General features: G+C 41.9%; 1 protein-coding gene across 2 annotated transcripts in view; it reads right to left on the bottom strand.

Moving 5' to 3' along the window:
* Window positions 1–10,366, bottom strand: part of mia3 (MIA SH3 domain ER export factor 3) — a 104,505-nt gene extending 94,139 nt beyond the window's left edge. For both annotated transcript variants that reach the window (XM_059645128.1, XM_048530831.2), the window contains exons 1-3: window positions 10,242–10,366; window positions 4,434–4,567; window positions 969–1,055 (exon numbers count right to left, since the gene is read on the bottom strand). In XM_059645128.1, coding sequence (XP_059501111.1) covers window positions 969–1,055; window positions 4,434–4,567; window positions 10,242–10,362 — 342 coding nt within the window. In that variant the 5' untranslated portion in view covers window positions 10,363–10,366. The remainder of the gene's footprint in view (window positions 1–968; window positions 1,056–4,433; window positions 4,568–10,241) is intronic.
* Window positions 10,367–12,461: the final 2,095 nt, after the last annotated feature.

The raw sequence follows: 12,461 nt of genomic DNA, 5'->3' as shown, positions 1-12,461 counted from the left end.
AGGGAAAATGTGCCATCCTTACCAAGTCTGACCTATACATTACTCCAGACTCTCACAGTTGACTCTCAAATGCCCTCTGAAATTACGCAGCAAGCCATTCAATTGCATCAAAATGCAACAGTCTAAAATTCTATGGGTTGCATTTACACCACTTGGTACTACTGCAGCAGTTCAAGAGATTATTTGTCACAGTCTAAAGAAACACAAAGGCACAACTGCTCACAATCCGAAGGACAAATTTTAAAACCCTTCTGGAAGCAACTCGCACAAAAAGCAGCAGGCTAGCAGAGCCATCCTCAACACCTGCATTCTTTTTAGTTAATTCACTTAGAGGATATGGGTGTCACTGACTAGACCAGCGCTTAACATCCTATTTCGGGCAGTTAAGAGTCATTGCAATGGGTCTGGAGTCACATGTAGGCCAGGTTAAGGACAGCAGATTTCGTTTCCTGAAGGACTTAAGTGAACCAAATTTGTTTTTCTGGCAATTATTAGCCTCTTAATTCCAGGTTTGTCTTGAATTCAAATTCTATCAACCATTGTGGGATTCAAATCTGGGATTTCCAGATTATGAGTCTAACAATATGACTGCTAGACAATCGGATCCCTTCCATAAATGCTGAAATACCCTAGGACGCTGTCTAAGTACTGACACTTATCATGGACTCCGTCTAAAAACAGTCATACTCCTGGAAGACTCTGTAGGAACTCTGGAATAACACAGTCAGCTTCACAAAGTGGAGCTGTGCTTTTGTGGCAATAAAAGGATACATTAGTATGCGGTGACACAAGAAAGAAACACACACTCACAAGATGCAGCAAAACACAGTATTCTAATCACTCAGGGAAACATTCTGTGCTGGTCCCCCAAACTTTGGAACCTAAGTTTCACAGATTCTCTCAGCATAGCCAATGTCTGTTGTTTTATGCTGATATACAACATAAATTAAACAAATACACACACCTACCTCAGCAGGCAATTCCACCTCATCAGTTGAGTATACTAGATTTACTTCAATGAGATCTTTGGGGAAATATCCAAACTGACTCCCAACCTGTGAGAAAGCAAACATCTGAATATTAAGAAATGTTGCAGATATAAATAAGGTCAATCGATTACCTGACTAAGATGAGAACAATCACCACCTCCAGAACAGGAGCAGAAAATTGAGGCTCAAGGGAAGATCAGCCTTCAAGAAAATAGAAAATCAAATCCTACAACAAATCCACACTATCAAAATAAATTTTCTAAATCTTTACTTATATGATTCCCCTGTATGAAGCTTACTAATGATTATCTTGATATTGAAAACTAACTTCATTCCTGTACACTTCTATAATTGCATTAGTCCACTGAATACTGACTGTCTTATCCTGAGAACTGATCCATTCCTGCTTGTGATAAGCCTTCAGTAAAGTCAGCTGGGAAGTGATTTGATGGGACATTGTAATTTTGGCGTTCATTGACCCCTTCAGGAGAAATTCAGCAGAATATGGAAACATGTAGACTGCTTGCATTAGAACAAAAATTTAAAGAGTTTAACAGCATTTTAAAGACACAGAAGTGGGTAAGTCCACAAAAACAGTCACGTATTCTGCCAATACTTTGATGTTGGAAATATTTGTGAGCTAACAGGAGGGGAACAAGAGTCTGTTGGTCTGGGCAGGCAGATGAATAAATGAACCTTTTGTAATTGGTTGTTCAAACAATAGGTTGTGTAAAGAAAGTATAAGAGATTATGGAGATATTCTGTTTGTTGACTGACATGCTGGTTCTGGGACACAAGAAAGGAATAGTTATGAGGAGATTGTGCTTCTATTCAGGTCTCACGAGAATACTTTATTTAGCGCTTTGACATTACTGCTCGGACATCAGCATGTGTCAAGCCTATTTGTACAGAATGAAATATAACCGCTGTCACCAATACAAAAGTGAAATCATTATAAAAAATGTTAATTAATTCGGATATCGCAAATACCAAACTTTGTTGTGAATGGCACAAAACACAGTGTATTGTTGCAGGAAATTCACAAAGCAAACACATTTGTCACTTATCACAAAGATAAGCACATCCCCTTATCACTACACCAGTTAAAATGTAGAGATATCATGGGCAATAAACTAATCTTAAACTATGCCAACTGTTCATCTATGTGAAGCAACCTCAGTTTATTGACTGTTCACAGCTTCTGTTTTACATTTATCGTCCTCAGTTAGGTTACATGTTCAGCTATCTGTAATCCATTCTAAATGTCAAGTCACATAGGTCATCTATCCAGGATCCTTCATTGGGAGTGGATTTAGAGAATCAGAAGATTAAAAACAAATGTAAGTGTAGGTAAAAATGGTTTAAAACTATTCACACCCACACCATCCTAACTGCCAGAACAGTGGGTACAGCCAAGATATTTAATTCAAGTCACATTACCTCACATTTGAAATGACAAAACATTACTGGTTTTAATTCACTCATGGGATGTGGCTTCACTGGCTGGCCAGTATATATTGCTTCTTCCCAGTTGCCCTTGAGAAGATGGCGGTGAACTGCCTTCTTGAACTGCAACCAGTATCATGCCAAATCTGTATTGAGCTCAGGAGCTAAGCAGCCCTGGCAGAACCCAAACTTAACATCTGTGAGCAGGCTACTGCTGAGTTAATGCTTTCACCACTATACTCACGATCGACAGTAAATTAATGGGACAATAATTGGTTACTTTGGATTTGTCCTGCCTTGTGTACAGGATATATCTGGGCAATTTTTCACACTGTCAGGTAGATGCCAGTATCATACATTCTGTATGTTAAAAAAGGGGGCGTGCACAAGCCTAAACAAGTCATTCCTTGTGATGTATCACTGGGTGCTGAGTCACAAGCAGACAGATGGTGAAGGTAGCATTTGCACGCTTGCCTTTGTTGGTCAGACATGGAGTGTACGAGTTGGAACCTCATGTTGAGGCTGTACAGGATATTGGTAAAGCCACTTCTACAATACTATGAAAAATTCTGGTCCCCCATCTACAGGAAGGAGACTGTTAAACTTGACAAGGTGCAGATAAGATTTACAAGGATGTTGCTACGACTGGAATGTTTGAGCTTTTAAGGAGAGGCTGAACAGGCTGGGGCTTTTTGCCCCTGGAGCTACAGAGGCTGAGGTGTTGACATTACTAGGTTTATAAAATCATGAGGGATATGGATAGGGTGAATAATCAAGGTCTTTTCCCCGAGTAAGGGAGTCCAGAACTAGAGGGCACAGGTTTAAGGTGAGAGGGGAAAGCTTTAAAAGGGACCTGAGGGGTAACTTTTTCCACACCAAGTGTGGTGCACATACAGAACAAGCTGCCACAGGAAATGGTGGAGGTTGGTACAATTACAATATTTAAAAGGTGCCTGGATTGGACTATGAATTAGAAGGGGTATGGGCTAAATGCTGGTAAATGGAACTAGACAAGTTTGACCAAAGGCACTGTTTCGGTGCTGTATGACTCTAATGCTCTAAATGTTTGCAGCATTTTTTTTGTCAAGGATTGTTAGAACTCTTTTTCTCCCCCTCTTCTTCCCTTCTGTCTCCAAGAGATGTCTGGGCAGATACTTTATACAATGCAATGAAAGGCTGGTTAAACAAGCTGAGAAATGCCGTGGGCAATTCAAGAATATGGAAATTACAGTTCCTGTCTACAGTCTTCCAACAAGGATACGACACTTCAATCGTCCACGTGGAGCTATTTATACCACAGATTGCAACTAGTATTGAACAAGTCACTCCGCAAAGCACTCCCAACTCCTTTTCAAGTTATATCCTAGTTACAACTAATGTCATTAGACAACAATTAGAATATCAGTGTATCATGTGAATTCCAGGATGTTAGAAAATGAATGAGATGGACAGTGGTCTTTATTCCTCCAGCAATTCAAATGTTAACCCCCACCTGAAAAGGCAGAGGGAGCTTCAGTTTACCATGATGGCAGCAACATCCAACCATACAATACATCTTCAGATAACAAGGTGTAGAGCTGGATGAACACACCAGGCCAAGCAGCATCACACGAGCAGGAAAGCTGACATTTCAGGCCTAGACCAATCCGAGATAACAAGGTGTTGAGCTGGATGATCCGAAGGATCTCGGCCCAAAACGTCAGCTTTCCTGCTCTTCTGATGCTGCTTAGCCTGCTGTGTTCACCCAGCTCTACACATTGTTATCACATTCTCCAGCATCTGCAGTTCCTACTATCTCTAATACATCATCAGTATACAACTCAAATATCCCTCAGACTTTGTGTTTAAACCTTGGACTTGGACCTGAAGCAACATCTTTTTATTCAGAGGGAGTGCTGTTTGTTTACTGTTCTATGTTCTATGTTCTAAAACATCGATCTGATAGTTCCAAGCTCATTCCATATAGGGTAACATTAATACAAATAAAATACTACTCACACTTCCAGCCCATAGATCGTTCCTTTCCCCTGCTAATTTATAATAGATGTAAATTGTTTCACCCTTTTTGAACCGCAGAAAACGGCAGTCGGGACCCGTGAAATCCTGCAAAGCTTTACCTCGACACATCAGCACTGTAAGATACAAAACATCAAAGTGACAGTTAGCAGTATGCTCCCAAGGACCTCGCTCACCCATTTCCCTACACCTTCATGTGCCTCCCTCACCCAGTCCCTGACACCTTCACCAGCCTCCCTTGCACTCAGCACTTTTTCCCCGCAACTCCAGCTCTCCTTCACACACACACCCACCTCATTTCCAATTCCCTTTTCAAACTATCCCCTCCCATTCATCAGTCACCAGTCCAACAATGTTATTAAAGATAGGACAATGCCACACAATAGCTCAGTGGTTAGCATTGCTGCCTCACAGTTCCAGGGACCTGAGTTCAATTCCACCTTCGAGCCACTGAGGGGAGTTTGCACATTCTCTCCACATCTGCGTGAGTTTCCTTTAAGTGCTCCAGTTCCATCCAACAGTTCAAAGGTGTGCAGGTTCAGTGCAGTGACCAAGCTAAAATGCCCATGGTATCCAAGGCTGAGCAGGCTAGGTGGCTTTGCCATGGGAAATGCAGGATGACAGGAATAAGGTATGGGCGTGCATCTGGGTGCCCTTCAAAGGGTCAATGTGGATTTGATGGACTGAATACCCTACTTCCACATTGTAGGGGTTCTATGATTCTCTCTTTGCTTCATAGACAGTTGGGAAGCAGCAACGTAAAGTACAGATGGAGAGTAAAACACACGAGTATAAATAAATGCTCAACACAATGTGACATTGATCCATTCTCATCTCGGAAACAAAGCCTTGGATTTATTATTTTTATTTATTCAGGCAATGTGGGCACAGCTGGTTAGACCATATTTATTTCACATCCCCAATTACCCTGAGAAGTCCACTGCTTTTTTTAGGATGCAGTGTCTTCAACCATTGGTTGAAATTACGTAGAATGATTCAAATTTAATCTGAAGCTGGTACCTGTGATCCTGGGGACACAAAATTAATTATGCAGCCAACATGTCTGGCTCAAGACGGACACAAATATATCAGCCTTAACTTTGCACTGAAGTTCTGGGCTCCCCCAAGATCAAGAATGGAGATATCTGTGGAGCTGCCATCTCCTAGTGGTTGTTTAATCGTTCACCACCATTCAGAACTGGCTATAGCAGAGCTTAGATTTGATCTATTCATTATGCAATGGTTTAGCCCAATTGCCTGCATGCTGCTTCCACTGTCTGGCATACAGGTCATCCTGCTTTGTAGCTTCATTAGATTAACATTTGATGTTAGGTATGCTTGATGCTATATGTGGAATGCCCTCTTGCACTCTTCTTTGAGCCAGGGTTGAAGCAAACAGTGGAATGTGGAATAGGCCAGACCATGAGGTTACAACTTGTGCCTGTGCACAATTCTACTGCTGCTGACAGCCCAAACCAATTCTCGGATGCCCAGGTTTGTGTTGCTACATCTGTTCAAAATCCATCCCATTAGGCCAGGTTGTTATGCCACACAACACAACAGAGGGTGCATTCAATAAGATGACAAGACACTTCTACTTCTATTGTCATGGAGATAAGCAACTGGGACATGTAGATTTTTGAGGATGAAATGAAGCAAGCTTTACCACCCCAATGACCCTCCCCAACCCGCCTACTACAGACACGGTTTAAAAACCGAAAGAACTGCAGACGCGGTAAATCAGGAACAAAAAAGAAGTTGCTGGAAAAGCTCAGTTTAGCAGCTATACCCTTTAGGACTCAAACAGCTTTGTCGGTCATGCTGCTGCCAAGCCACCCTTGAGAAGAATGTTGAAATCCTCAACCCTGATTAATCCTGTGCCCTTGCAGGAGGTTTCCTTGCTTATGTTTGACCAGATGTTATAAGACCTCACAGGGTCCATCGTCAATGTTGACGTTTCCAACTTCTTCCAGACTCTGTCACTGCACCACCGCCACTGGCAGTGCTACTGGCAGGGCAGCAGGATTGTGATACTGTTGTTTGGGATACAATAATACTCATAGAATCATACCTCACAGACAATGTCACACATTCTTTACTCAACAATGGGACTGACCTCCAAATTTGGCACAAGACCCCAGTTGATGGTAAAAGTCATCAGAACTGTGTTCGCCATCATTGTTTCCAGCACCAAGTTCAATGCTGGGTGGCCCATCAGGTTTGTTTAAACATTGCAGCAGTTTAATACAATGGAAATGGTGTTTAAGGGTCAACCACGCTGTATTCTGTCCAGGCTCACATGTAGGCCAGGCAAAGATGGCAGATTTCCTTCTCTAAAGAACATTAATGATCCAGATGGAATTTGACACAATGATCATTAAGCTAACTCTTCATTCCAGTCATTTATTTCACCATCTGTTTTAGTGGGAATCAAACCCGTGCTGTTAAAATGTCAAGCTGGGGTTCTGGATTACTAGTCCAGTGCCATTACTATTACAACCCTGTCTCCTATTATATAACAATTATCTCGCGCCATTCATAACATTACAATTTTCCAAGGCATTATATCAAAGAGTAACAAGTAAAGGTAGTTTGATATATCAAATTTACAGCAAAGAATTGAAGTTTTTTTTAAAAGTTTTAAAGTCAAAGCACAGAAACAGATCAACTGAAACCTAAGACCAAAGAGTTAAATGTACAGCGGTGTTGAGCCAATAGTAAAGTTAGAGCCCAGCTACCACCTTCTGGTATGAGGAAATATAAATACAAATGAGGACTGGAAAAAATTAAGGAAATTATGGAATACAAGAGATTGTGGGTGTGATTTCTTAGAGGCTTTTAAAAATGGAAGTGCAAAGGGATAGAGTGTATAGAAACAGACTTATCAGGGAAGGATCAATAACAGGGAGACAGTCAAATATGAGACAGTCGGTCCAGAATTAGTATTTGAAGAAGGACAATGTAAATAAGTCATTCAGAATAGATCAAGTAGGTCAAGAAAAGGTGAAAAGATATAGAAAGAGCCAACGGAATTTGAATTACAGCTCACATGGCAGACAAACATGAACACAGACTGAAAACGCTAGGTGGATTGGTCATGCTGAAGTGCCTGTAGTGTTCACAGATGTATAAATTAGGTGGGTTTATTGGTGGGGGGGGGGGGGGTGGCTCTGGGTAGGATGATCCAAGGGTCAGTGTGGACTTGTTGGGCCAAAGGGCCTGTTTCTACACTGTACGGATTCTATGAAAAATAAAGAATTGTAGAATCTGAAAATTTGAAAAAACAAAATCTCAGCAGGTATGGCAGCATCTGTACAGAGCGAAACAGAATGTGTGTTTCCAGTCCAGTTCTGAGCAAAGGTTCTGAGGAAGAGTCACAGGACCCAAAACGTTAATTCTGCTTTCTCCTTCACAGATGCTGCCAGACCTGCTGAGCTTTTCCAGCAACTTTGTTTTTGTTCCTGACCAAAGGTCACTGTACTCGAAACAAACTGTTTCTTTCTCTCTACAGATGGAACCACACCTGCTAACTTTTTCTTTATTCATTCACGGGATGAGGGTATCACTGGCCAGGTAGCATTTATTGCTCATCCCTAATGGCCCTGAAGGCAGTTACGAGTCAACCACATTGCTGGAGTCACATGTAGGTCAGACCAGGTAAGGATGGCAGTTTCCTTCCCTAAAGGACATTAGTGGACCAGAAGGGTTATTCCAACAATCGACAATGGATTCACAGTCATTGTTAGAATCTTAATTCCAGACATTTATTAAATTCAAATTCCACGATCTCCCCTGGCAGGATTCGAACCCGGCTCCCCAGAACATTATCTGGGTCTTGGGTAAACAGTCCAGTGATAATACCGCTCGGTCATCTCCTCAACGCTTTCAGTTTTTGACCAATACAGATTGGTTGGGTTAACTGGCCTATTTCCATAATTATGCTAGGCCGTGCTCAGCTAGCATGGAAAGAGGTTACTACAATTGACCTCGAGGTACCTAAATTTTGGGAGGGGAAGTCATGGATAAAGAATTTCACAATTAAATTGTGATCCAGAGGCCAGCTCTAGAAATGAATCATTGTGTCCACGTTCAGCATCCAAAATCATAAACAATGACACTCACTTCCACATTAAGCCATCTTGCAACACATGAGGTTCTGGACAAAAACACAATTAATTACATTTAAGGAGTTAGCAGGGTGGGTGGCGAGAAAAGAACATTAAACTTAACAGAAGTGAAGGTTTAGGCTGGTCAGTCACTACACCACTATGTATATTATACACACGTATGGTACTGAGAAGAAGCTTTGAATTGTATTACCATACCATGTATTGAGTACTTGAATGCTTTTTTGCAATCCTAAATGCTGTAAGATGCCTTATAGTTGCAAGTATGTATCAAGCCAGCTTTCAGCTGAGCTTTTCCTAAATTAGGTTAAATTTATAGTTTCTGGGATACAGGAAGTGGGGGTGAAAGGTCTCCTATTTCTGGTTCTATTGAAGATACTGGTTTTAACTCTGTGGTCTCTAAATTCCACAAATCATGTTTGATCACATCCAAGCCGCGTGTCTCTACTCAATGCATATTTCCGTAATTTAAACACAGCGTCCCAAGACATGAGTTTGCTTTGGCTTGACTTATTTCTAATGCATCAACATTGTTGGGAATTCTATATTCAAAACAATATTCTAACCTATAATTCATAAAAATGTAATGTAATATTTTAAATCAGGCTACCGAGTAAAATGTAGAATAAAGATGAGCAGGAAAATTAAAAAACAAACTTGCACAACAGAGGAAACTGCCAGAAAGGTAAGCAATAATTTGGCACTGGGGACAAGACAGGCAATGTGACAAACATACACAAGGCAGTTCACTAATATGGTACAAAAAAAACTTGGAAAAGCTCAGCAGGTCTGGCAGCATCTGTGAAGAAGAAAACAGAGTTAACATTTCAGGTCCAGTGACTCTTCCTCAGAACTAATATAGTTTTTAGACTGGTAAAAGTAGTATTATCTTCACACTAAACATTAAGGGCAGTAGAAATGATAGACTGACATCTCCAAGTAGCAATATTTTGTTATTTTGTATACCAAAACAAGAACAGAATACTCTGTAACAATACTAAATCACATCAATTTTCCTTAAGGGGAAGAGAAAACATCTTTACCTACAAAAGAAATTCATTCAAATTAAACTAAATCAAATAGACATTGACATGATATCTAGGACATTTCAATCAGCTTTGAAAATCAACTCTGAAAAATCAATTGTTTTCTGCACTTTGATATTAAAGGATGGAGCGAATGAAAAATCATTAATATCTCATCTCCTAAAATTGGTTGTATATCATAGGATTGTATTTAAAAGAATGTTTTAACTTTCCAATTGAGAATGAAGGATTCCAGTGCATCGCTGCAAGAAAACTACAACCAAAAGATGAGTTCCGAATTTAGAAACGTCCGGCTATGTGGGAATAAAAGTTTGCATTAAGTAGGAAAAAAAGTATCAGATTGCCACACCCCTTATATACGAATTCATGATAAATTGTATCTCAAGTTCATTCCTGTATGTTGCTCAAAGCTCATATTTTCGAGCAGAAACTGACACAATAAACTTCAAATTAATAAACAGATTATTACTGAGCTGCCAACTGGTCTCCAATAATACACAGCTGAATTTTATTTTCCTCCGCCTTCCATCATCATCATCATCATCACTTGGGCACATCAACTTTTTTTAACAAACTAATCATTTGTCGAATAATGCTAACGAATGTCAGAGACTTACTGCTACATTCCTCATCCATGCAGCGTTTGAAGTTGGAGAAGAGTTTTTGTTGATCTTTCTTACAGCTGATGGCTGCGATCAGTAAAACTGAGAGACAGATCTGATGCCATGATGCAGCCATGTTGAGTGCTCCAAGCTGGCGGCGCATGCGTACTGGCTCAGGCGACACGTCAGCAGAGCCGAGCCGGACGGGGGTGCGCGAGAAGGAGGGTTACCGGGGCAGCGGGGGGTGATGGGTCACCGGAGCTGCGGAGAGGCGGGGGAGGGATGGGTCACTGGGGCAACGGAGGCAGGGTGTCAGCAGGGCAGCGGGGGCTTCTTGGGGTATAGGGGCAGCAGGAGGGAGTAGGGGGGAGCTCGGTGGGGGCAATGGGGAGGGGAATCACCGGGGCAACGGAGTGATGGGGGTCATTGGGGTAACAATGCAGGGAATCATAGGGGTGAGGGATCACTGCGGCAATGGGGAGGGAGTCACAGAGATGACGTTGTGGGGGATAAAGGGTGGCTGTCACTTGGGCAACGGGGAGAGTGTGGGGTCATGTGGGTGACAGAAATGGGGCAACGCGTTGGGGAGGAGGAGGAGAAAAGGAGGGGTAATGTATGGGAGGTAGTCATTACGGAATTGTTGTTGGGATAGAAAGTCGCTGGGCAACTGAGGGAATTTCAGTATAACAAGTTGGGGGTCAGGGGATGAAGTCAGCAGGGTAACCAGTCACTGAGGTGTGGGAATGACTAGCACAGGGAGTGGGAGTTTGGGGAGTTCCTCGGGGAGAGGGTGAGTTACTGGACCAGTTGAACAGGTGTGGGAAGTTATCAGGATAATCTCAGGTATTTGACAGTTATTAGGGCAACCGTGGTGTGGGGTAGAGCATAGAGTGGACTACAGGAAGCAGGAGGACCGTGGTGTTATGCTCACATCTGATGGTACCACTGGAGAAGTCAGATTCCAAAATGAAATCTGGCTTGATAGATCATATTTCATTGAAATGACTGCATTCCCTATGACAGTGCCAGAGTCCACTTGCCAACTAATTAGCACTCTCTACACACACAGTACAAATGTTGGTTTTCTGCCCACCCCACTCCCCACCAAGGCCATACCAAGTCTTTCAGGCTCTGAATTCTTCAGAGTTCTTCAAAGTTCTTCCACATAGACAGAGCAGACTATTTCCATACTATTCACCACTAATTTGAGAGACCTAAACTTTCTCAGTTTGAAAAATTTGCGTATTTCGAATCAAATTTTACTGGTTTGGAAGCTTTATAAGCAATCCTTTCCTGAAGTAACTTATTCCCAGAAGTTCTTTAAATCCTTTTTCTGAACTGAAACAAACTTGGTCCTGAACATTTTTGGAAAAAAAACTTGCTAATTCTATATTTTTCTGAACTGAAAACAATACTTTATGTCTTTACTGTATTTAAATATGTAAATGCCATATTATGTAATATCTTTCCATTAACACCAGAGAGTTTGTAGTCACTTTATCTCTGCCACATTCTGGATTAGGCTACTGTTCCAAGGAAGAACTCTCTAACATTGTATTCCTCAGAGAAACTCTTCACAAGAGTAACAAAATGCATTTCTATTTGCAAACCCCAAAAATGAAATAGGTAAGTAGAGAGAGTTACACTGGAGGGGGATCAAGAAGTACAGTGGACAGAGACGGACAGCGGTATGGTGGGGGTGGAGAGTAGAAGTTTGCTGGTTCCAGGCAGGGAAAGAGTTACTTGTGGGGAATGAAGGGGAGTTGTTATTGGAATAAGTGAAGGGGAAGAGACTTACCTAGAGATGGCAATGTATTTTGGACAATTGTGGGAGGAGCAGGAAGGAAGAGGAAGGGGTTTAAGAGCGGGGGGAAGGTTACCAAGCATGTGTGAAGGAAGGAGGAGAGGAGGGTTACTTGGGTGAGAACAGTTTAGCTGGGAAGGAACCTTAGAGGTGAAATGGCAGTGCAGGGGACTAGGGGAAAGCTAGCAGGGGAGAAAAGTTAGGTACGTGTTTGAGGGTTTGGCAGTGGATGGTGTGGGGCAGGAAGTTAGGGATCGAAAGAGATGGTGAATGGGAATTTGAGAGGATGCTGTTGGTTGTAGGAGTTTGAGGATTTTTGGGATGGGGCCAGAGTGGTTGGGGGAGGTTGAAGGTTTGATGGAATGGGGACTGTGAAACTGAGGATTTGAGGTGATGGAGGTCTGAGGAGGTGGACCTTTGGGGGAATTGGG

This window comes from Stegostoma tigrinum, chromosome 4, assembly GCF_030684315.1.
Source record: "Stegostoma tigrinum isolate sSteTig4 chromosome 4, sSteTig4.hap1, whole genome shotgun sequence".
NCBI lineage: Eukaryota > Metazoa > Chordata > Chondrichthyes > Orectolobiformes > Stegostomatidae > Stegostoma > Stegostoma tigrinum.
This window is presented reverse-complemented; position numbering and strand designations above follow the sequence as displayed.